This window comes from Nipponia nippon, unplaced genomic scaffold (assembly GCF_047370975.1).
Source record: "Nipponia nippon isolate SJK-2023a ecotype South Korea unplaced genomic scaffold, ASM4737097v1 scaffold_5, whole genome shotgun sequence".
In the NCBI taxonomy this organism is placed as follows: domain Eukaryota; kingdom Metazoa; phylum Chordata; class Aves; order Pelecaniformes; family Threskiornithidae; genus Nipponia; species Nipponia nippon.
The window spans coordinates 81,643,357-81,668,795 of record NW_028262369.1 but is presented as its reverse complement, the minus strand read 5'-3'; the positions used below and the strand labels follow the sequence as shown (position 1 = coordinate 81,668,795).

General features: G+C 47.0%; 2 protein-coding genes across 4 annotated transcripts in view; both read left to right on the top strand.

Moving 5' to 3' along the window:
- The first annotated feature begins 1,078 nt into the window (after positions 1-1,078).
- Positions 1,079-7,332, top strand: TBR1 (T-box brain transcription factor 1). 2 transcript variants are annotated; one of them, XM_087732513.1, is made up of 7 exons: positions 1,079-1,890; positions 2,269-2,423; positions 2,751-2,872; positions 3,208-3,366; positions 4,238-4,299; positions 6,327-6,444; positions 6,550-7,332. In XM_087732513.1, the coding sequence occupies exons 1-7, from the start codon at positions 1,199-1,201 to the stop codon at positions 7,168-7,170; spliced, it is 1,929 nt and encodes a 642-aa protein (XP_087588639.1). In that variant the 5' UTR covers positions 1,079-1,198; the 3' UTR covers positions 7,171-7,332. The 2 variants fall into 2 exon arrangements, with proteins under 2 accessions (XP_087588639.1, XP_087588637.1); XM_087732511.1 differs by having other exon boundaries at positions 6,327-7,332.
- A 2,939-nt stretch (positions 7,333-10,271) lies between these two features.
- Positions 10,272-25,439, top strand: part of SLC4A10 (solute carrier family 4 member 10) — a 202,024-nt gene continuing 186,856 nt past the window's right edge. The window contains exons 1-6 of one of the 2 annotated variants that reach the window (XR_015698618.1): positions 10,272-10,355; positions 16,675-16,748; positions 17,657-17,781; positions 21,028-21,189; positions 22,457-22,525; positions 23,659-23,975. The gene's annotated coding sequence lies outside the window, so the exon portion shown is untranslated. The remainder of the gene's footprint in view (positions 10,356-16,674; positions 16,749-17,656; positions 17,782-21,027; positions 21,190-22,456; positions 22,526-23,658; positions 23,976-25,439) is intronic. The other variant, XR_015698619.1, reaches the window with a different exon arrangement.

Genomic DNA, 25,439 nt, shown 5'->3' with positions numbered 1-25,439 from the left:
GCCCTCAGCCGCCGCCGGGGCCGGGGCCGGGGCCGGGGCGGGCCCGCGGGCAGGGGGGGGCCGGCGGCTCCCGCCGCAGCACCGCCGCCGTTCGGGCTCCTCGGCCCCCGTCCCGGACCTGCCGCCCGAGCGGCGGGCGGCCGCAGCGCTGCCGCCAGGCGAGGCAGCGGCTGACGGCACGTCTCGTACAAAAGCTCTCCCCTCCCAGGGCTGCCTGCGGGACCGAGGGAGAACGGGCACCGAGCGGAAGGCAATCCGGGCCGGATGGGCAGATGGATGCCTTCCTCGCCGTTCTGCTGATAATCTCCGGCATTACGGCTCCCGGATAAAATATTTATTTACTAAAGACCCCGTAAACATCGCGGCAAATACATTAGGGCACTTGGGCTGCGGGGCTTATGATTATTTCAGAACTTAAAAGAGATGATGGGCGGCCGCTGCCAGCGGGGCCGGAGGGTGCGTTTTCCCCCGCGAAGCGGGCACGGGTGGGAAGGGGAGGGGGCGTTGCGCCGGGGGGGGGGGGGGTCGCTCCGGGGGAGCGGGGCTGCGCTCCCGAAGGGGCGGCAAATCGCGGAGGTGAGCGGAGGGCAGCGGCGCCCAGCCCGGTCCCCCAGCCCCCGGCACCCGCTCTCCTCCCCGGCACACAAAGGCGGGGGACACGCGCGCAATATTTGGGGAATCGCAGGGGTTTTGATTTATGTTCCAGCCGTAGTCAAAAAAAAAAACCAAAAAAAAAAGAAAAAAAATTGCTGGAAAGGTCACATAATAATGAGCTCTAACAGCAAACACACTCTTCCCTTCCCCCTTCCCCTTCCTTCTATCTCACAATAAAATCATCTCCTTCAATTTGCCGTGATCGTCGCGACCAGGAGCCAGGTGATTATCCTAATTAATGTCTATCTAATTAAATTACTGTCAGCGGTTAACCAATGGCAGAAGCCGTTTCATCCTCTCCACAAGCAGCAAGATCAAAAGTGAGTCTTTCCTGATTGCTGCATAGTGTCAATTGGCCAATCTCTTCTCCCAGGGAAGGGAAAAAAAAAAAAAAAAAAAAAAAAAAAGTAAATCAAACGTTTGGGAAGCATTTGGTGGATGAAGTGCTTTCTGTCTAGTGAGGGTCCCAGGATGTCTAGCTTCTGATACTAAGGAGCCCTTTCAGATCCAGGGACTGAAGGGTTATTACTGTGGTGCTAGAGCTATGCAGCTGGAGCATTGTCTTTCTCCCTCTATCATGCTCTCCAAGAAATTTCTCAATGTGAGCAGCAGTTACCCACATGCAGGCGGATCTGAGCTTGCCTTGCATGATCATCCCATTATCTCGACCACTGACAACCTGGAGAGAAGTTCACCTTTGAAAAAAATTACCAGGGGGATGACGAATCAGTCAGATACAGACAATTTTCCTGACTCCAAGGACACACCAGGGGACGTCCAGAGAAATAAACTCTCTCCCGTCTTGGACGGGGTCTCTGAGCTTCGTCACAGTTTCGATGGATCTGCTGCAGATCGCTATCTGCTCTCTCAGTCCAGCCAGCCCCAGTCTGCTGCCTCTGCTCCTAGTACCATGTTCCCTTACCCCAGCCAGCATGGACCTGCTCACCCAGCCTTCTCCATCGCCAGCCCCAGCCGCTACATGGCTCACCATCCTGTGATCACCAACGGAGCTTATAACAGCCTCCTGTCCAACTCTTCTCCACAAGGCTACCCCACGGCGGGCTACCCTTACCCCCAGCAGTATGGCCATTCCTACCAAGGGGCACCTTTCTACCAGTTCTCCTCCACCCAGCCGGGGCTCGTTCCCGGCAAGGCTCAGGTCTACCTGTGCAACAGGCCACTCTGGCTGAAATTTCACCGCCACCAGACGGAGATGATCATCACGAAGCAGGGGAGGTAAGCCACCGCGCGGAGCCGCGCCGGCGGAGCCGCCCGGAGCCTCCGCCGCCCCGGGGGAGCCGCCCGCCCGCCCGCCCGCCGCCGGGGCCCCTGCGCCGGGAGCGCCGGTCCCCGCCCGCGCCGGTGCCGGTGCCCGCCGGGGCAGAGCCCTCCCTGCCCGCGGCTCCCCGCGCCCGCTCTCCTCGCCCCTTCCCCGCGGAAGGCTCGACGTTTCGGGGAGGGAGTTTCTGTTGGTTTTTGATTTCCCGGTCGCTACCGGGAGCCGTGAGGATAAAGCACAAGGGGCTGGTTCCTCCGCGCGTGCCTGTCGCTGCCGGTGGCTTGCTTTCCTTCTTTCCTCTTTTTTTTTTTTTTCTCCCCTTTCCTTTTTTATAGGCGCATGTTCCCTTTCCTAAGTTTTAATATTTCTGGTCTCGACCCCACGGCTCACTACAATATTTTTGTGGATGTAATTTTGGCGGATCCCAACCACTGGAGATTTCAGGGAGGCAAATGGGTTCCTTGCGGCAAGGCGGACACCAATGTACAAGGCAAGTTCCTCCAATTAACACTTTTCCCGACACATATGTAGGTGAGAAGGATTAATTAAAGCCTTTGTGGACTGGCTCTGGCGCCTTCTTAAACGAGAACGGGCCAGTGATGCTTTTTTTTTAAAAAAAAAGAAGGGTGGAGGAGAAAGTCAAACGGTGTTCGGAAAACGCTGTTTTTAATCCTTCTCGGTGGAGAGGAAGGGAGTTTCGGCAGTAAAATACCGCTAACTTTAACGGGGTCCCTCGCCCTCGTGTGCTGCTGCAGCAGCAGCACCGGGGTGTACGCGGGAACTGTGATGTGGTTGTGTGTTTTGTTGTTTTGCTTAGGAAACCGGGTGTACATGCACCCCGACTCCCCCAACACGGGAGCCCACTGGATGCGCCAGGAAATCTCCTTTGGGAAACTAAAACTCACAAACAATAAAGGAGCATCAAACAACAACGGGCAGGTCAGTGGGGGAAACGCAGGCGCTCTCCCAGACTGATTTTTATCGCTTCGGGCAAAATCCTGCCGTTTCCGAAAGGACGCGTGGTTTTTTAGAGCCTGTCGTTAGGTGAAAATCAGAGGGGGGTGGCGGTGGTGGGGGAAAGCCCTCCCGTTTGTTTCGCCACGGGCCTCGTCGACCCCCGGCGCGTTGCCCGGGCGCGGCCGGGGGAGCCCGCAGCCGGGTCCCGGGGAGGCGGCGGCGGGGTCCCGCCGCCCGCGGGCATCGCTCTCCCCGTCCTTCTCGCTCTAATGTCCTCCTTCCCGCGGCCCCCTCCCTCCTCTTCCTCTGCCTGACAGATGGTGGTTTTGCAGTCCCTCCACAAGTACCAGCCCCGCTTGCATGTGGTGGAGGTGAACGAAGACGGGACGGAGGATACCAACCAGCCGGGCAGAGTGCAGACCTTCACCTTCCCCGAGACCCAGTTCATAGCAGTCACCGCCTACCAAAACACCGATGTAAAGAGCTCCCCGCTTTGTCCCGCTCGCGGCCCCCCGCCCTCCCCGCAGGGCCCCCGCCGAGGCCGGCCCGGCCGCTCCGCTCCTTCCCCCGGTGCCGGCCGCCGGGCGGTGGGGCTCCCCTCCGCCCCCTTCGCGCCCTCGTCCCTGCCCGCGGCCGGCGAGCCCCGAGCGCGGCCGGGGCCCCCCGCGCCGCTCCGCCTTCGGGAGCCCCGGGCAGCGGCGCTGCCCTCCTCGCCAGGCCGGGCACAAACCCTGCCGGCGGCCGTGCCGCTCCCCCCGGAGCTGGGCGTGCATCCGCGGCGCCTGCCTTCCAGTCGGAAACAGCTCGGTTAGCTGTCGGGCTGTTAGCTTCAGCTTTAAGGCTGCAAAGATCAAGGAACAACCTCATTGATTTGCGCCGGGGGTGAGGGAGCAACTTCCTCAGATTAAAACCTCGTTAATGCCTGGCTCCGTTTCGGAGTGGTCTGGCTTTGCCACAGACTGGTGGCCCCTTTTTCAAATGACATATGTTCAGGCCACGTTCTTGCTTTAATTATTTTGCTCGATGCAAATGTGAACTCCCAGCTACCGTTCTGCGGTACGTTTTGCCTCATTTCTGGATTTAAATGTATTCATACCCATGCGGTGGGAACACTGACACGCCTCAAGACATGGGGTCAGACATTAAATTTTATTGTACTTTTTACGATAAAGTAAATCTTAAAATTAGACCGTGATACCTATAAGCATGCCAAAGCTTTCTTTTTCACGTTTTAAAGGCAATCTGACCGACTAGAGCAAAGCTCGATCCTTTTAAAAATGTGTTGGCTGCAGCAGGGAATATTTTTCAGGCTTTCACAACGTGCGCTCTGATCCTTTCTTTCCCTAGATCACACAGCTGAAAATAGACCACAACCCTTTCGCAAAAGGCTTCCGAGACAATTATGACACGTAAGTAAACCGGATTTTTATTACCCTTCTGCCGGCGGCGCACACACGCCAAAGGGGGAAGCCTTAGGACGCGGGCCGGCTTCACTTCGCACCGCAGCGCGTCATGCCGGGCTCTTCAGAGCCCTCCGGGAGGGAGGCGCCCGCAGGCTCCCCCGGCGGGGCCGAGCTGGCCCCGCGGCCGGGCTCCGCGCAGCCCTGCGCACCCGGGCTGCCCGCACCCGGGCTGCCCGCACCCGCTGTGGCACGGTTTTGCCGGTGGCTTTTCCTGGCACGTCTCTTCGCGCCCCTTTCCAAGTCCCCGTTTCACTTGCGCGCAAGGGCTCCGAAAGAAGCACCCGGGCAACCGGGGCTCACTCCCCGGCGACCTCCGGGTCCGAGCAATCCCGGGCTCCGCAGAGCCGGTGTCCGGAGGAAAATTTCTTCGCCTCGTTTTGTTCTTCTCTGGGTTTGGATTTTTTTTTTTTTTCTTCCCCTCTTTCTTCTGGGTGGAGCTTTAGCCTCCGAAGTTTTAATCGCGGTTTGTCCCCGTGCTGCCTCTGCCCGCCCGCCCCTTCCCAGGCACAGCCGTCTGACCCGCCGGCCCCCGACCCCCTCGCCGCCTTTCCCGGCCCTCGGGAGCCGAACGGGGACATCCCGGCCCGGCAGGCGCTGAGGCCGCGGCTCCCCCCGGCCGGGGTGCGGCCCGCCCGGCCCCCCCGGCCCCCCCCCCCGCCCAGCCCGGGCCGGAGCAGCGGGAGGTGGCGGGCACGGAGCGGGCCCCGGGGGGGCGGGCGGCTTTGAAGCTCACCTGCCCCGCTGTAAGCTCCGGGTCTGCGGGACCGGGCTCCGGCTTCGAGAGGGGAAAGCTCCCTTTTCCTCTCCGAACTGCGGCGGGGAGCGGCCTCCCTGGGAGCGCTTAAGCCCGCGCCTATCTTCAGCGCCTGCTTAAGCCTCCCTCAGCTCTGACAGGGCGCCGCACCCCCCAGCAGCGGGGTTTCTGTCCAAGGGTAGAAACGACGCCCAGGCTTGAACCAGTGCGAGGGGGGCCCGGGGCCGAGCACCGGCTCTGCGCGGGGAGCGGCGGGTGGTGCGGCCGCTCCCCGACGGGCGGGGGTGGCGGCGGCTGCGGCGGGGGGGGGAACGGCGGTCCCCGGTGCCACGGAGGGCGGCAGCCGGGCCTGCCCGCTCTCCCGGGAGCTCTGCGAGGGAGATGCGCGGCCTTCAGAAAGGCTGCGTGGCCTTCGGCCCCAGCCGCAAGGGCTTTTCTCTTTTTAATAGGAAAAAAACTTTATAGGGCGTCACTTGAAAGGAGACGGGGGGAGGGGGAAGCTTCAATGTTGTCTAGCACGTTGAATTTGTTTAAGGGCCAAGTTTATTTTGGATAAGAAATTCCAGGAGGCGTGGAGGGTTAATTAAAGCACAGTTTTAGCCTGAATTAAATACAGATAGTAGTTATTCATCCATTAAAGTTTTTATAATCGCAAATTGCAGCCCAGCATGGGAGAATTATATATAGGCCACGCAGGGAACACTGGATGCGTCTGGTTTTACATTTCCTACAGTAGGTGTTTAAAGATTAGCTTAATTTAAACTCGGTAAAATGTTGATGGTTCGTCTGTGACTCCCAATAATAAGTGTTAAACAGCCGATACAATTCCGTAGTCTGCCATTCACGCTGTTCGCGGCAAATGACCGGGCTGCCTGTTGCGCATATGGCGGCACCGGTCAATGCGTCACGGCGCGGGATTTGGAGCCGCGGGACTGGGGCCGGAGCAGGAGCTCTCAGCCCTGCCAGCGCCGGGCCAGGCGGACCCGAGGGATGCGCTCCCCGTGCCTCCCTCCGTGTCTCCCTCCGTGGTCCTCAGCGCTCCTGGCGCCGGAGGCCGAGCCCGCAGGGGGAGCGCAGGCCCCCGGGCCGAGCAGAGAGCCCTGGGGCGGCCGCCGACCCGTCCCGTCCCGTCCCCGAGGGCGGCGGCCGGGCGGGAGCCGCGCCGAGGAGGGCGCCGGGCTGCGGCGGACACCCAGCTCTCTCCCCTTCTCTTGGGCAGGATCTACACCGGCTGCGATATGGACCGGCTGACGCCCTCCCCCAACGACTCGCCCCGCTCGCAGATCGTGCCCGGGGCCCGCTACGCCATGGCCGGCTCCTTCCTCCAGGACCAGTTCGTGAGTAACTACGCCAAGTCCCGCTTCCACCCCGGGGCAGGAGCCGGCCCGGGGCCCGGCGCCGACCGCAGCGTGCCCCACACCAACGGGCTGCTCTCCCCACAGCAAGCCGAGGACCCGGGGGCCCCCTCGCCGCAGCGCTGGTTCGTCGCCCCCGCCAACAACCGCCTCGACTTCGCCGCCTCCGCCTACGACACGGCCACCGACTTCGCCGGCAACGCGGCCACGCTGCTTTCCTACGCGGCCGCCGGCGTCAAGGCGCTGCCGCTGCAGGCGGCCGGCTGCGCCGGGCGACCGCTGGGCTACTACGCCGACCCCTCGGGCTGGGGGGCCCGCAGCCCCCCGCAGTACTGCAGCAAGTCGGGCTCCGTGCTCTCCTGCTGGCCCAACAGCGCGGCGGCGGCGCGCATGGCGGCCGGCAACCCCTACCTGGGGGAGGAGGCGGAGAGCCTGGCCCCCGAGCGGTCCCCCTTGCCGGGCGCCGAGGACTCCAAGCCCAAAGATTTGTCCGACTCCAGCTGGATCGAGACGCCGTCGTCCATTAAGTCCATCGACTCCACCGATTCTGGGATTTACGAGCAGGCCAAAAGGAGGCGGATCTCCCCCTCGGACACCCCGGTGTCCGAGAGCTCCTCGCCCCTCAAGAGCGAGGTGCTCACCCAGCGGGACTGCGAAAAGACCTGCGCCAAGGACATCGGCTACTACGGCTTCTACTCGCACAGCTAGGCGCGGCCCGCCCGGCCCCGCCGTCCTTTTGCACAATAACTCCTCCGCGTTAGCGCACTGACCCCCGCCCCTAGCTGCCCCATCCGTACCCCCGGCCCGGCCCGGCCCGGCCCGGCAGGGAGGCAGAGCCGCGGCTGCCGCCGCCCCCCCGCCCTGCTCCGCTCCCCGCCCGGCCCGGCCCGGCCCGGCCCGGCCCGGCCCGGGGGCGCGGCGGGCACCGCCGCTCCGAACCCACTGATTAGTAGGATGCTTAGACTCTCTCCAGCCGTACAGCGCTTCCTTCCTTTTACCACGGATGGATACTAGGGGATACCAGTAATAGTGGGGAAAAAGAGCCTGTGAAATGCCTGTACATAGTATTTAATTTATTGTAAGCAATTACTTTTCTTTGGTTCCGTTTCCTTCTTATTTGTTTGGGTTTTTTTTTTTTTTTTTGTTTTCGTTGTTAAGTCACAAAAACTTAGATCCTGTTTAAATTTCTTTATCCCGCCCCCCTCTTCGCTCCCTCTCCCCCCTGTCCCTCCCCAGGCAAACACTCTTTCTAAATGCCTCTGGAAGTGTAGAGTGGTCCATAGCTGTAGCAGCGAGTAATGGGTTTCTCACTTTCTCTGCAATTCCTCGCATGAAATAATTACGCCGTGCCCTGGGCTAACACAGCTAAGGAATAGCTGAGCTTTCCCTTCAAAAGAACAGAAATACGTCTCGTAGGAAAGTCGATTAAAGTAGCATGACGCCTTCCAAAAGCAAAATTAACTGCCTCTGTATTTTTCTTTAAAAGGAGTAGCTCGACATCAGCAATATTATTATTTTTGTGGTATTCCTCCCCCTCCCCCCCCGCCCCCGAGTGCCAAATCCATTACTGGTCCCTGCAGGTGCCAAATATGCCGACAAACTCTTTTCAAATTTCTTTGCAGTTTCCCCCCTCTTTCTTTATATTGCTGTAAATCTTTGTAATGAATAATCTAAAAAAAAAAAAAAAGATATAGACGACTGAATTGTTGGTAACCATAGTGTAGTCCAGTGAAGATGAATTGTGAGTTGTATATTTTACTGCATTTAGTTTTGGAATTGACTTTTTCATAAAGTAGCTAACCGCGATCTGGCTTCCTGGGGAACAAAATGCACACCGAAAGTAAGAGCGCTCTTTCCTGCGAACCTCTTGTTACACTAATGAAGGAGAACTAATAGCCCTCCAGGTTTCCCCCCCCGCCCCGGCGAAGCGGAATAGTAAGTCTTCGAATTTTGAGTAGCAAATCTATACAATTAACGCATTTTTATATGGGAAAAAAAAAAAGATTACAAACTGAAATATGCATCAGGCTAAATATTCAGTCTAGATTACACTCGACGGGGAAATTTCCTAATAGAAATTCAGGGTCATAAACGTGTGTATATTTTTGACTCTTCTGTAAATCGAATGTTGTGATTTTTATATTTGTTCTGTTACGTCTGTGCAACTGAATAATTTATACCAGTACATGCTCCATTGAGAAATGTTTCGGTTTTTGCCCGTTTGTATCGTCTGTGTATAACAAGTAAAATAAACCTGGCAAAACGTTACCGCCGTGTCGGAAAGCCCTTTGCCGTTTGGCAGCTGGGGGACCGGGCGAGGCCAAGGGGAGGCGGCCGCCGGGCGAGGCTCCCGGGGCGGGACCCCCGCTGCCCCCCGCCGGGGCCGGCCCCTCGCCCGGCCTTCGGCTTTTTTTGGGGGGGGGGGTGGGGGGGTGAGCGTGGGGGAGAGCGCGTACCCCGCCTGGCTCAGCGCGGAGGTTTGCAGTCGGGGGAAGAGGGAGATGAAGCCCCGTCGGGTTTGAGAGGTTTATAATTATCCCTGCTTTTGACGCTTAAAACCCCTGACAGCATTTTGCAGGCGGGAGAGGTGCCTGGCGGGGGGGGGGGGGCGCCTTTGCTGGCGGCGCAGAGGCGGGGGGCGCAGCGCTGCCCGCCCGCAGCCTCCCCGGGGCGGGGGCTGCGCTGGCGGGGGCCCCGCGGCGTTCAGCGAGGTGCGGGGCCGGGCCGCGCCGGGCCTCCCCGGGCGGGCGCCCTTGGGGGGGAGCGGCCCTCGCCGGGAGCGGAGAGGCGGCAGAGGAGCCCCCGCTCCCGCCGCGCCACCTCTGCCGACCTTCTCATGCTGCCCCGCATCAGACACCGCCTGCCCGTGGGCTGTGGGAAAGGCGCCATCCCCCGGCACCTGCGTAGGTCGGGGCGCGCAGGTGCCCGGGGTAAAAGGCCAGGTTTATTCTCGGCTCCTCGGCGGGGTACGCGCGGGTGCGGAGCCGCTGCGGAAACTTTGTCCTGCTGCCCTATTGACGGGGGGTCCCGAGCAGCCCAACTGCATCAGCTCTCGCCTTCCCCGCCCCCCCCCAGGCGCGGGGCTCTACCTGAGCGGGGACCCCGCGCCCTCAACGCTGCCGCCGGCTGCGCCGGGGGGAGCGCGGGCCGCGGGCCTGTGGCGGCGGCGGCCGTCGGGCTGGCGGTGCTGCCCCCGGGGCGGCGGTGGGGCCCGCCGGGGGCAGCGGCCCCGGGAGCGGCGGGCGGCCTGGGCCCTCAGGCGGGAGAGGGCCCCTCGGGGCAGCGCGGGCAGCCGGGGCGGCGGGGGTGAGGGGGTGCGCGCCCTTCCCCGGCCGCCTCTCACCGAGCGGCGGAGGCCGTGGCGCCGCCCGCGTCCCCGCGGGCCGCCGGCTGCCCCCTCAGCGGCGCGGTGAGGGGCCGCCCCGGCGCCCTGCCCGGGGCCTCCCGCACCCGGGGGAGCAAGGCGCTAAAAAATGTGTCCGTCCTTCCTTCCCCGCTCTCGGCCGGCAGCAGCCGCCTCTCCCGCCGCCGCCTGTCCCGCGGCGCGGCCCCCCGAGAGGGCACAGCGGCCGCCCCGCGGCACGGCGGCGTTCCCCGGCGGGCAGCCCGCAGGCAGCGCCGAGGGCCGCCCGCCTCCCCGCCGCCGCGGCGGCCGGGCGGGCAGGGCGGGCAGAGCGCTTGTCAGACCCGACTGCGCGGGTTTTCCGTCGTGGGGGTTATCCGGCGGGTCTGGACTCAGTACGTAACGTGTGACAGGTCTGAACAAAATCCTTGCCTGTGCGTGAGTGGTTAATGTTATCCCATAACTATTTCGACAGGATAATTCCATAACTATTTCTGCGAGAGATGGGAAGAGATAAGGGCTGCCGAAGTAAAAAAGGCTATTCCCGTCGGTAGGTCACTTTATTACTCTTCTATTTTTTTAGATTATTATTATTTAATTAGAGGTGCACCTGTGTATCTGCTAAACATACGTTTACTGACACATTAAAATGTTTGCCGTCACCTAGGATCGAACATGCGGGTTTTGACCCGGTGTATGGAAACGGTAATATACTTGCGGCACGCTCAGTTTAGTCGAAGCAAAACCCCGTGTATGAATTTGTTAGACCAGCAACCAATTGCATGAATTTTACATGAAGTATAATTTGTATTGTTATTCTAGGCATGCTGAACGGGCTTTTAATTTCATTATTGTATAAAACAATCTATTCAATTGCCCTTTCTTTGCTTTATTTGATATAACACAAAATCAAGCTCCGAAAGAGACGATCCGTAGAAAGTAATTCGAAGTTCTTATTGGTAATACTTTCTACGATGTTTCACATTAATACTATATCAAATGTAATACAGTGATTTACGCTCTGCAGATTTTGCACGAGTACGCTATGCATATTTGATGACACATTGCATATTTTAACAAGGTTTTTAATGACTGATTGAAATGTTTGCTAAGATATTTTTTAAGAGCTGGAGGAGAAATGGTTGTGGAAAATGTGTGTAATAGAATAGTGATAAGGACGGGAGGGTTTTGATTGACAGTATGAGGAAGCAGATGGATGACTAGGTAGGTCAGAGGTAAAGATGCCTTTGACAGCTTTTTAAGTTCCTTTGGCCATTTTGGTCCAATGAATCATGCAAAACATGTGTACATTACCAAACTGATGTCTCTGCATCGTTTACTGTTGGAATCCTCATCTTTTCAAACCCACCCTAACCTTCTTTCATCACCACTTGACGTGCTATGTCTAAACTAGATTGCAAGATCCTAAGAAGGCAAGAATCTGTCTTGTATTACTTGTCAGCAAAAAAAAAAAAATTAGGAAAAAAAAAATCATGTAAACCTATGGAGCTAGAAGAACAACCGCGACAGATTGGCAGAATAGGCGTAAGGTGGGACACGTTCTTCTTAATTTTCGCTGTCTGGTCATCACTCCCCTCCCCTAGGTAGTGCTCAAGGGAGATGTGGGGAACAATGATTTTCTTTTTTTTTTTTTTTTTTTTCCCCCCCAACTAGCATAAATCTGAATTTTCATAAGTCTGATAAGAGACCTAATTGCATAATTTTCCTTATAACATTATGCAGTCAGTGCTGTTGCTATAGTTAAAATGGTTTTCTTTGCAGTCTGTATTTTCAGGTGCTTTGTATGTCCCTCGCAAATTACTTTGTGAACTGGAAATGCTCTGATTTATCCCTGTAAAAGGTTACTGGTTTTGGAAATCTTATTTAAATTACATAGGACAATTTTAAAATCGCTGTGATACAAAAAAAGAACATGTGTGTGTATTGGGAAAAGCAGAGAAAAGGATTTTGCATGGAAGTATGCTTTCCAGGTGCTGTTTCTGTGCAGAATGGACACAAGCTTTCATTTTAAGTATTAAAACTTGTCATGAATGTGGTCTCTAGTGGGGAGTGTGTCACTTGCTTAAGATACGGGGGCAAAGTCAAAGAAAAAAATTGAAATAGTGGAGTGATAAATACACGGAAGGCAGCAGACTGTTTGTGTTCAGTACCCCGTTCTTTCTAGCTAAATAGATGTAATTAATATATTTGTGGTAGGTCTAGAGAGCCGCACAGCTTAGTGATAACATTTCATGCATTTATCAGAGTGCATATTAATCTGGGAATGCACAAACAAAAGCACCGCTTATTTCAGAGCATGATCACTTGAAAGCTGTCCATTTGTTCAAATATGTATATCTGAAAAAAATATATATTGGTGGAAATATATATATATATATAACTCTTGAATTTTTGAGCATACGTAATATTTTCCTTCTTACAGATGTAGAATAATCATTAATTCATAAAGATCCAAGGCTGCCGTTGCTGATTAGATGTAACTTTTGGCCTTATAAAATATATTACACAATAAAATCTGTAATGTTTTATTCATACTATCACTGCAGTTTCTCATAGTTGCAGTGTTTCTAACACTGAGGGGCTGATATGAGTACGAATGATCTTGTTGGTTTTAAGTTGACATTTTAGGTCAATTTTAATTTTTTTTTTTTTCTTTTAAACTGAAGGCAGAATGGATGAAAAGTTCAGGTACATTACTTCTGTGTAAAACTATCTATACTACTACAGTGATATTAACAAGCATTTATTTCTTAAGCTTTAAATAAGAAACAGCTGGTAATGACTTTGAATCTGTTTTAAGAGACATTTTAGGTAAAATGTTGATAGCTTGTAAATGTGTATTCCTGCCTTAGTCTCTGATCGTGCATGCAAGTTCATATGTGTGAACAACGTAAAGTAAGAGGTCAGTCCTACAAAGACTATTCACTTGTCTAAAAATTCACAGACAAAATGTTTTCAGGATCAAGGCCTTTTTCAATAATTGTGATAGTCATGTACCTTGAAGTGACTGACTGATTTAGAATACACTTAATAACTTGATTTTTTAATATAGTAGAAACACTGCATTGATGAGTTACCAAAGCGCATCATACAAGCTCCCACTTTAATCATTTGTAATATATTTTTTTGCTTGTTTGGGTAATTTTTTTTTTTTTTTAAGGTGACGGCACTGAAACATAATTTAAACTTTCTAAAAGTCACATCTTAATTTCTATGGGCCATGCTATGGAAATCATTTTTGTAAGTAGGCTTCTTCCTTGAATTCTGTTTAGTTACACGTTGACTGCTTTTGTTTATCCAAGAAGCAGATAATATTGGTCTGGGACTGAAGGGTGAGAGAGCAACACCAATATTTTGAGTTGAGAGAAATTTTAGGTTGCTGAAAGGCGCCCTAGTTTAGACGGAGACACCCACCCACCGAGAATTAAACTGAAATCATAAATGTAAGCTAACAAATGCTTTTGGTGATTGATGAACACCCTGGTTACGGCTTATTTTCCTTTGTGGAAATGTCTGCTGAAGGGGAGGCGTTAGTTATCGGGAGCTGACTACAACTAGACTGTCGCACCTCCATCTTCCATAGACTTCCTGCTGGAGACGCTGAGGAAATCTGGTGGTTGCTCTCTGGCCCTGGGGAAAGTCGGGGCTCCCCCCGTATCGTCTGGGAATCCCACCCGAGGGCCTGGCAGCAGCACCTCCTGTCTTGCCTGTTGCTCTGTGATCGGTGCCTACCTTTTACTAAATTAGATCTGTGGTGCAGTAACAGAGAAATAACCGCTCCCTACGCTACGTCCCCTTTCAGGAAACCCTTGAAGCATTTCCCCCCGCCCGCATTGCCACCGCTTTACCACTGTACTTCTAAAGCACGATGGTTTTGTACACAGGTATTACTTTAAGCTTGGTGTGAGCTCTCTTCTGGTAGCTCGGTTTACTCTTGCGTTAGGAGAAGGGAGCATTTCACTTGAGTTAGATGCAAGGTATTGAATAAGAGGTAAAAGGGTTTGCTTTCTGTTGACAGTTCCTGAATTTCCTATGGAAACCACTGTGCATCAGTGATGAGGGTAGGGTCGTTTTTCAAAAGTCTCTGGGTGGTTTAGGAGGCTGTGTTTAGAAATGATGAAAATCTCACTGAAAAATCTCCAGTGCTTGCAGTTCTAAATGATTTCCACACTTCTTACAGTTTTATTCTTGGGTGTGTTATCGAGCAGTTATTTCGGATATTCATTGAGGACCGGTATTTGTTACAAGGTTGGGGTCAGAATAGTGCGGATTAAATCCTCAACTGCTGTAGAATTATGCCATTTCATTAGCTTCAGTGGTTCAATACCGATTTGTATCATCTGTTTCCTCTTGTGGTTTAGATACTATCCAAAGCAGGTGCTGTTTGATGGAGTGAATAGGGCCAAGTATTAATTTGATATACATATTTGTTTCTCCTGTGTTAAAATAATTATAAAAACATCAACTGATATCTTATTGTACTTACATTTTTATTTCTCTCTGTTTAGATTATAAGAATAATTGAAGCTTCATTTCTGCTTATTGTCAACGTTGATTTTGATGCTTTAATTGTCTTCATAATTGAATCAAACCCAGTTTGCTTGGTGTGTGTTATACAAGAATTTGTCCGTTTCTAGGGGCAATATTTAGGCCAACCGTATTCCTTTAATATAAAAGAAATGTTGAGAAGTTGAACGGAAGGAAATTAATCAGGTATTTTCAGTCCTTCTTATATGTGTCTGAATGTAATGCCTAAATCTTTTTCACGTTCTTTGCAGTCTTATCTAGTGTAGCTCTCTTTTCTTTTGTGTTAAATACAGTAAAACCCCTCTGATGTTAACATTCAGTATTGTATTTTTAAACATTTCAGTGTTTCAGTCATTGTGTTTCCATATATTGTTCACTTATAACTGCTCTCTGATCTGATATAAATGAAAATTATTTAAAAAATGGTTTTTTTAATTGCAAACTGATTCATTTGTATAAGTAGACGTAAACTAAAGTAACGTGAAGTATAATGACAGAAATGAAAAAAAATTTAACGTAAAAATTTACTGTAAGAACATGTGGAGGTAAGATTGCTTCGGGGATATATTTCCCTGTATGCCATTTAGACAGGTATAACCTAAAAGGCCAAACCCCACGGCAGTCTATTAGCCGTATATGCTTATTTTCCAAATGCGTTATAACAGAAAAACAACACAAATAATTGTCCTGTGACAGTGTAAAGTTTAGCATATACGTGCACATAAGTCTTTGCAGGATCAGGGCCTAAGTGTTTTGCTTTAGCAGTGTTATCTGCGGCGGGGCTTGGGGTGGGTTTTTTCCCTTGGTAATTAAAATGCAGTTCTCTCACTGTGGTCACATTTCTCATCTATAGAGGGACAAGGGCAATTTAGCCTGTGCTAAATACACATTGTGCTAAACAGTAATTATATTTAATTTTGACTTTATTTTGATATCTACAGCTGCCTCAGGATAAGGGTCTAGGAGATTTTTAAGTGTAGTTCTGTGTACCCAACCCTTTTCAGAAGGGTTGGTTTGCTGTCGGTTCAGCTCTCTGAAGGCACTTGGATGGTGATGGTGCTATTGCACGGAAAGGCTGCCAGGCTGGTGGGCGCAAGGGCAGGACAGCAGAAAGCCAGTGATCCCTTTCATAGGCACGTAGGTAGGAGATGTGCTCATCTGTAACCTGAAACCTGCCCTCAAAGGGTTGTTTAGGATAACGCATGCATTGCTGTAGTCCTGGGTGATGAAGCAGCAGAGCTCCAAGCTGGTGCAAATACACCAGTAGTCCCCAGGTAGCCTCTGGTCTCCTTCCCCTGGTAGATCTCCAAAGCTTCCCATGAGCTCCAGCCTCTGCCTTGCTCTCCTCCATCCTTTTCCTTACCAGGGAGGCACTTCGCTGGCTCCTCTGTGGCTTGCTCTGTTTAGAGCTTGAGCATGTAGACGAATGCGCTCTCCTTTAACTCCTTCTGTGGAGGATGCTTGAACAAGCAAAGCGTTGCTCAGGATTAGTGAAGAGGATGAGACTCATGGAAGGCTGCTCTCTTTTGTACCCACACTTTTAAATTTACATTTGCATACAGTTTCTTGTACAAAACATTTAACATGACACATTTTATAAGAATCTACAATGTAAATATTTTTAGCATTTGTAGTTGCATAACCAGGGTGTCTGTTTCTGATTTTTTTCTTAAGTAGCATGTAACAGGTGAACTCCTGATTTTCTGGGTGTTGCATTATACTTTATGGGTCCTCTGCTGATCTAAGCTTGGTTCTTTATAGCTTTTAATTTTTTTTAATTTTTTTTTTTTTAACAGTTTTAACACCATTTTCCAAAAGACTCCTGGCCAGAGGATATCTTAAAATAACCTGCTTAAAATTTATTCTTTTATACAAATATTTAAACTTGTAAAAAATTCTAGTCTATTCTGCAATTGCAAGAATACGTATGTCATGTCTAGCCAATGTAGATTTAATCTATAGGATTAAATGTTGTCTCCAATAATGTTATTTCTGAATAATAGGAGAATATTCTAGAACCAGTATGCATTTTTTCTGGGTTACGCAAACACGCTGTTTTGCCTGAGAAATCTTGAGTTTTATGCATTTTAGTTATTTTTGGTTTTGGTTTTCACAGAAGAGTAGCCAGTATAATGCAGCTTTAGTCCATCTTTGGTATTTTTCCCCATCTTGGTGTCCTTCTATTTTTCATCAGAGATTTGGGAGCAACTCAGCTAGTGCTTTTATTCTACGCCATGACATTTTTCTTCCATTTTTTGGCATGATATTAGATTATTATTATATTTGCAATATCCATTGCAAAGTTTCACCTTGTATTACAGTGTCTGCAGTGACAAACCACAGCTCGTCTGAGACTGGGGAGATTTTTCTTGAGCGTCTCCACCATCAGACTACGGTATGTGTATGTCAGTTTTACTGAAAGCTTGGATAGGGTATCAGCTGTCATTGAATGTTTTCTAGATTTATATTCTAGCTGTAAACCACACAACTGTGAAGACTAGCCTCTGCAATCTAGGAGATGCATCTTCTAAATTCTTCCTCACGGCTGTTACTAGTTGCTTTGTTTCTGACAGTTTCTAATTTTCTGTACATAATAAAATCAATTATTTTGCACGTATATGCTAAAGCTAGAGGCTGTTTTTTGACTGTGCATGCTACAATTAGTTATGTAAATAGCAGCATATGCTACAAGTTTCCAATGCTCACCCTGCCTTTATAGAAGTGTTGGCTCAGGCTCTGCTTCGAAGTTAGTTGGCAGAGGTGTTTGGGGCTCTGTGGCTCAGGCTCTGAAGACAACGCTTTGTTCATCAGTTCCCTCTCATGTTTAGTGTTTTAGTCTATAGTACATGTTTGTACACCAAGGCCAATACATGACTTGAATGCACTAGGCATATTGGTAGTCAGACTTTTCTAAGCTTCTCCATATTTTTCTTGATGGATATATAGAGGGAGACTGGTGATTGTAGGTGTGCTGTTGGACACCTCCTGTCTGCCTACATCAGTCAATCTTCCCCCTATCCCACTTGGGTTATTTCTTTAAGTTTGAACTTGTGTTTCTGCCTAATGACTTCTAAACCAGCCCTTTCCAGAGATTTCAGGAGTATATAATTAAGTTATGTTATTATTTATTCCCATATGGAAACCTTATTATTGCAATCTCTTCAATATCATCAAATCTTTCTGTGTCTTTTTGCAAAATGCTGCAGCGTGTAGTCCAAAAGGTAGGTTGGTAAAGCAGCAAATTCTAAGTGGTGTTTTAAAAGTGCTCACAAGCAAATGGGTTTGTTTTTCATCTTTTCCTAGAAGATACCGCTGGAGCCCTGATCAAGCACCCAGTGTGGAGCGGCTTTTGGCACTTTTATTTTTCAGCAGGACTTCTGAATCTTAAACTACAAGCTTCCGTAGTCTCAGTCAGAGAAACCAGACAGGTTTGTTAAAGCTTGTTTTCTATTACTTTTGTGCTAGCTCCCTGTGTAAGGGGGATATTCTTTAAATGTAATTTCGGTTAGGAGTTTTTTATGTTGTAGCACCTACTAATGCAGGGCATTTGTTGGATATGCAGGCTCCTCCAGAATAAAGTTAATTTATCTCTTAAGTTAACTCTGTGCTACTACTCTTGAGAATCATGTATTATTTGTATCTATGTAATAACACCTCACTGCCAAGGGCATATGATAGTAAAGCCGCAATGTAATAGTAAACAGGAGCTTAATGGCTGGCATGAGATTGAATTTAGATGCTGTGAAACGCCTCTGAAAAAAATAATTCAGGCAAAACTCGGGTGAGAATCCAAGACCCTACTGTGGATTGACCAAAAAAGTCCTTGGATATTTTGAAGACTAGTTGATATGCTCATTTCTAAGGAGTAATTAGTTCAGAGTCTGCTGGTTGCATAAGACTAAAAATAAAACATGCGGAGTGAGTACATGTCTTCACAGATGAGGAAAGTTCTTAAATCTAAGACAGCAAAATAATGGAGTTATTTTTTAAAAAAAGGAGCTGACACAGTCTGAAAGGTGGGAAAGAAAATCCTATAGCACAGTAATTGATGTGCTGCGTTGATAGAAACAGAACTGCGAAAAGGAGAGACCAATCATAGGTAGTGCACGCAACAGTCTTCCATCAAAATCCTTCATCTGTTGTCTTCTACCAGGGTCATTAACAAGTGGTTACATGTATGGGACCTTATATTTTAGAGAAGGACAAGGGTTACTCTTTGAGCTGGAAGATTTTAATTCCTGCATATTGCTGAATAGCGCATGCATTAGGCACTTCTTTGGATACAGGGGTTTGTTAGCACACACCTTCTATTTCATCATACATAAAGTATTCATGTCTTCATACTTCTGAACGTGTATGGTGGCTCATGAAAGAGTAAATGCCAGTGGCCAAGTGACCTGTTGGTCTAATAGCAGCTACTTTAACCAAGATGTTGGTAACTATACTTCTTAAAATTACTTTTTTAGCACTTTGTTCAACTTGAATTTATCTTTTAAAAGCCATTCCATTAAACATGCGTAGCATCTATGCATAGGCAAATACTTAGAAGCCAACTATAATTATGCTAATCATATTATTGATAAGATAAATGATAAATGTAGAAGCAAGTAGGTTCATTTGGCCTGATCAATGGCTTCAAGTGATGCTTTTGTAAGTAATTTTTCTTTTTTGAAAGTAAACCTATTCTCCAAATGTATCTAAAATGTTAATAAACTATTAAATGAACAAGTAACACTATATTCAACATTTTTACACCATTTCTACAGTGGGTAAAATTGTAGTATAAAGTTGGTGTATACTCGATAACAATTTACATGTTTATTTTACCATCTGGTAAATGTGTAAACGATATTTTGAGAAGCACATTTCAAATTCACTTTAACAACTTATCCCCGACAATATGTATCCTATCTCATGTACTGACTGGAAGGATTTTTGAAAACCTCTCAGAGAGAAATGCAGTAACAAAACATATTATTTTTTTAGTGATGCTTAAGATCAAGGTTAGCATCAAGTTGGAGGTCTCTCACCATTTGGGAAGGATTTTGGTACGTTAGTGGTGTCAAAGAGAGATGTCAGACTATTTTACACACCGCAGTATAAAGATATCATATCATCTTCCCTAAAGAAACCATAGGGTGCATAGGTAGTACTGACAAAACAAATACAGTTTGCTGTGTTGTTGTATAACTGTATTGTATCCTTTCCAGGGGGTTTGAATTTGCTATCTCTTGTGTCTAAATATGGGAAGCTCATTATTAGAAGTGTTACAATGAACCCCAAGTGGATTGCTTTTCTCATGTACTTTAACAGCACTTTGACACTGCAGCCTTCTGCCTTTTTATTTTAGTCTTCTGTTTATTGGTCTCTTTGGATTAAATTGCAAGCACTTTCTTAAATATAACAAACCAGAGAATATTCTGTTGTAGCTTGGCTTTTATTCACCCTTTCCTAGCTGTTACTAATCTTAACTGGAAAAAAAAAAAGACTTCCTTTTCTCCTCCCCCAACCCCAATAAAATTTAAATAACCCTGCCCTGAAAGCAAGTCTGCCTGGAGAACACCTCCACACTAATTACCATCTGGCCAATCTGCAAATGAGGTTTGAGAGCAGATTTCAAATGTAGGCTCCAGCTAGTCTGTGCCTTCTATTAGTATTTATTAAGAGATTTGAAAGCATTTAGGCAACCAGAGAGCAGGCAGGTACTTTAACTTCTGGAAATCCAATCAGGCATCTGTTTGTTCCTTCCAGGGTCTAAATGCCTTGGACCTGGTACCTGATCAGCAATGCTCCTCTACAGTTTGTGGCAGCCAGTTTTGCTGGAGTACAGACTTTATAAAGGGCAATGGTCTCAAAATGCCTTTTAAAATGCATTGGTGAAAAAAACTGTATAAAATTATTTGTAAAAACTCTAGTTAACTCCTGTATCAACATTAATGAATTATAACATTCATTTATTTTTGTTTATGTGCTATTTCAGCATGTGGGGAGAAAAACCTTGCTTAGTAGAGAGTCAGATCCAATACTGATCTTGAGTAATCAGAGAAACCTGTGAGCTGTTCTGATTTTGTGTGCATCTACAAACAGATTTTAGCCCAGTAATAATAATAACAGGTTGTCATTAAACAGCAACTTTAAACTTAAAAAAAATTTGTATTTTTGCAAGTTAATTAAGCACACTGCATTTAACATTACTGTTTTGTTTCGTTAACATATTAAATGCATTTCACTAATGAATTTCAGGTTTAGCAGCTATTTTCTCTTCCTCTTCCCTTACAGAGATTAGACAGGACCTTTCCTGTTTGTAAATCAGCACAATCAAAGATGATAAAATTCTTAGCTGACTGTTGAAATAATTTTGTTTTTCACCTGTCTTCCCTTTGCTGGCTTCTTGTTTTGTCTCAGCTCTGTGAAAAGTGCTGTCAACCTTATGTAAAGAATAATTTTTCTTTTTTTCTTAATGATAAAAAAAAAAACCCAACCCAGAAACTCTTTCAGCAAGAGAGCAGTAGTTGTTTAGGACACCTGCTGCTATAAAAGATCCTCCTACAGGAGCTAATTAGTTAATAGGTAAAGTCCCAATTGAGAGCACCTGGGAACATGCAGAACTGAATCTGAGTTTTGTGGCACCAACAGCAGTTTTTAATATGTACTGAAAATGTCTTTCTCTTTAGATTGGCTGCTGCTATCTATACTGCAGAAGCAGATGTTCAACAAATTGCTCAGAGGCTTAAAATGGTGGTTAATTGGAATCACCTGGAAAAAATGGGCAACACTTGGAAAAATCCCCTTGATAGAGATCTGGGGAGGCTTCCTGAAATGATCCAGGTTTGAAGGTAGGTAGTTAATAGACTAGGCCTTGAATACTGAGTAATGTTGCTTTTATTGTTTTGTATTAGAATTTTAATATAGCAATTTTTTAATGGAAAATAATTTCGTTCTGTAGCTATTTGCTGTCAAACATGCTTGCGATCCTGAGTGCTAACACCAGGAAGGAATCTGCCCCTTACCCCATGATCAGACTTACTATGGTGGATTCCAAGAAGAAGGTCTCTTAGCTTGCAAAATGTAAGCTGTTTCCCTTTAAGTGAAGAATATCCAAGCCCATTTAAGAAAGATTAATAAAAAATGACCTTTCAAAAAAGTGAGTTAAAATGATATATTTAGTTCTCGTATTGTTAATAACTGGTGCTCATTGGCCTCAGAAGCTTCCCCCCTTCCCCATGCTTTTCTGTGTGTCTGCTTATTTCCCGAAATTGTAAATATCAAACTATGTATTCAGTGTTCTAACTTTTAAAATAAAATTTTAAAATTAAATGTGACATTTTTATAGATTTTGATATTGACTAAAATGGACCTTTTAAAGTGACATAAATACATAAATGGAGATTGATAAATTTAATTTCAGACTACCATATGGGAAGGCTGATTACAAGGGCATGTGGAGCACAAAGCCAATTAAAGATATTCCTACTTCTTACTGTGGACCATTGCCGCCTTCCCCATATTCCCTGGAAGCTAAACTGAATAGCATTTACGAAAAATATTAAGCTAAGGGTATCATCATAAATTCTCTCTTTATGTAGTCCTGTTCTCTATTGACAGTCAGATTTGCATCAAAGAACATGACACCAGTGACTTGCTGGCAGCTTAAGTAATTGGGGAAAAAAGTGATTATTCATACGGAAACAGGAGTTGGCTCATTACAGCCAATCACCTGAATAGCAAATGGTATGGCTGCCAATAGATGGAGAAAAAGGCAAGTCTAGTGGAAAATGGGAGCATTTAAAGGCCAAGAAAAGACATATGGTCTGTCTATGCTTGCCTTATACGCCTGGAAATTATAAATTAAGCTACAATATAGCCCACCACCTTAATGTGAAAATTCTCCATTTTCTCCCATCTTAAACTTGAGAAATTTAACAGACTTGGCTAGTAATATTGACTTTGGCTCCTGTGTCAGCATTTAAGTTCTATATAAAAATAATGGCCGAATTGATTGTTGTCTAACATTTGATTGTGTTATGGCCATAAAGGATGTACTTTTGAAATAAACTCTCTTTCATAGCAATTGTAGATGTGGATCTGTTCTGTCCTTTACAGATGTCCATATTTTCAAGAGGGTAGGCAAGAGAAGAAAGCGAATCGTTCTTGGCAGCTACTTTTTATAAGGTAACCCTGTGAGGATGATATGAAATGATTTGTGTCTTCAAAAACAGTAAATACTTTAATGGATATCTCTCTCATTTATTGTTAGTTGTAGTCATAATTTTAATTTATTGTGCTAATGCTCTCCTTTAAAGTATATCGTATTACTGCTGTAATGAAGTAAGAGTCCAAGTCCAAACTGATCTGTAAGTTTCAAAAACATTGGGCTTACTGAGGTGGCTACCTGACGACCTTTCTGGTAAAGCATTAGTAAAAGCTGAGAATACAAAGTCTTTTAAAATGTGCTTGTATAGACACATTTAATTTGAGAGACCAAGTTCTTGAACATCTGAGGGTAGTTTGAGTTTTAAAAAGATTGTATGTGGCCTTGAGACTGTGCAGGTTTATAGCCTTATAGCCTTTTTCTTCATGAACTTTTTTTTGTTGTGGTTTTTTTTTTTTTTAGTAGATTCCTTATTCTAAACCATCCCATGATACATAGTCATGTGGAGAATAAATGCTGAATTCTGCCCTTTTTTTAATGCCATGCTCTGAAGCTCTGATGGTTTCTCCTTTTCAGTTAGAAATACTGACAAAATAATCAACGTGGGACTCTGACATAAGCTTCCTGGCCCTTACTTCTCCATTTTATGTACCTGAAAGAGTTACTAAAGCTATTATTTCTGGTTTGCGTTCATGGGCTCTGAAAATACAGCATATTTTACATATTCCAAAACTTCTCTGATTGCGGCTGAAAAAATTCAAATCTCTTTTTAGTCTAAATAATTTCTGACTTCATTGTAGTGCTACAGGAACAATGAAACTTAAAATTTTGTTTTGAAACAAACTTTGGATTTCATGGAGGAACAGTGGATAGCAAAATGGTGTATTATAACTAACATGCATTTAAAATTTGACATGTGATAGATGTTGTGAAAACCATGGAATTTGGAGCTGCATAAAAACTTATATATACTTATCTGAAGTAATTACATCTATAGAGTTTCTAATTGGGTCCAGTGACATAGTACACTTGCAGTTCTTCTACCCTCGCCAACGTGAGGTCCTTTCACAAGTACTTCTGTTCTCCTCTTTCTACTGTTTCTTTGCGGGTGAGTGACCTGCTGGCTTCATTTCCCTGTCTCATTTCGGTACAGGCACAATCAAATCATCCCAACCGGTGACCCTTCTGACAAGGAACTGCAGAAATGAAGTTACTTTATCCGCTTTGAACCTGACATGTGTCCCACAGGGTTATTTTGGGATTTCTGAGGTGCAGGGCAGAGAGAAGTAAATGTTTGCACAATTCTGAAAACATGCTGCTAAGAAAAGTTCTTATGAAAATATTGCTTTATTCTGACATCATCCTGCATTTAAAGTAGCACAAACTTTTATTTCAAGAAGTTCCGTCTTGGTTACCTTTTTCACTTGGATCCAAAAGTCACACCATAACTCTTCAATAGACCCTTACCAGGTAAGACCAGTCTAGATAACACGAGCCTTTCCCCACCAGTATACACTGGCATCACTCATTTACTGTAGCTCCAATTAACGGTAGTAGAAGTTACACTTGTAAATTCCCCCACGCATTAATGAGCGAACAGACCCCCTCCGTTCAGTTAACCATCTTCCAGTTACCTGGCATTTTCCCCATCCCTTGTGAGATCTCAAATATTTAATTAAAGCCTTTCCTTTTTTTTTTTCTTTTCCTTTTTTTTCTCCCCCCACTCTCCTTCATTCAGTTTGTTGAGTTGTAATTCTTGTTGGCCTGATGCCTTGGCAACATTCAGCACTTCTAATTGCCTGTATAGTCTGGCCTAGTCATGGAGCCTTTTAACTTTCATTCAGGCTTCCAGCAATATCAGCCTCACCGGTCACAAGCTTCCCACTCAGGTTCCGTTCACAGCCCTTTCGCTGATTACTTGTTATGTATTTAAAGAGCTCCATACTGTTTATTTCATTTCCTATTTGAGATAGTCTGTTTGCTTAATTTTTTTCTATGCTAATTTAATTTTAAACATATAGGGCTGTCTTCCTGGTCAAACAAAGCCAGAATTTTGCATCCATATGTTACATTAAATAGTAATAATACAACACTTAATAGTCAATGCTTTCTACTTCTGTAATGTCTACCATTCAACGATCTCAAAGCATTCTTATTTTACAAGTGGTAAAATGGTGTCAAGAGACATGAACTACTTGTTAAACATTATGTATGACATCTGTTACAGAGCCAGACATAGGATTGAGTAGTTTGGTTTTTGCTAATAGCAGTTAGTCTAATAATTGCAGTATGCTATAGGAATTATTAGGTTAAAATATGCTTCGACTGAATGGGCTGTACCCTTGTAGAGATATGTATTGTAGAGACTTCTGTTCTCAGAATATCACCTTTATTGGTATACGAGACACAGAACTGACAGTGCAATCCAATGGATATTCATGTGGACTCGGTAAAGGTTAGTAACCCCTGTAATTATAATTCATGTTGGTTTTAAAGTCATTATTGTCAATCAGAAATAGACTGTCTTTAGAGTCGTTATTATTAATCACAGCCTGGTGCATTTTTGTCTCATTTTGTTTTCTGTGTGAAGACCTAGCATTCCCACTTCACTAGATTTCAGCAGACCTCTGGCTTACTATGGCTACAATAGCTCGTTTCTGTCTCTGCAGAAATAATATGCTAGTGTTGTGACCTGAGCTAATACAATCTGAATGTGTCCTCTTTCAGTGTCAAACAGCATACGGAGGTCAGCTGAAAACGGTCACTACAATTTCTGTTTCTTAAGGTTGCCCGTGCCCAGCAGCTAATCATGGCTCTATGCTGTGAGGGCTACCAGGACCTCATCCATGGCCAAGGTCACATTCCTTTGTATGATCGCTCTGCAGGAGTCAATAGCTGATCTTTAACACCTGCACTTGGCTTTTAGGATGGGAA

Coding starts and splice junctions, on each gene's coding strand:
- TBR1 (XM_087732511.1), top strand. CDS start 1,199: ATGCAGCTGGAGCATTGTCTTTCTCCCTCTATCATGCTCTCCAAGAAA. Junction 1,891..2,268: donor ATCATCACGAAGCAGGGGAG/GTAAGCCACCGC, acceptor CCTTTTTTATAG/GCGCATGTTCCCTTTCCTAA. Junction 3,367..4,237: donor CCGCCTACCAAAACACCGAT/GTAAAGAGCTCC, acceptor TTCTTTCCCTAG/ATCACACAGCTGAAAATAGA.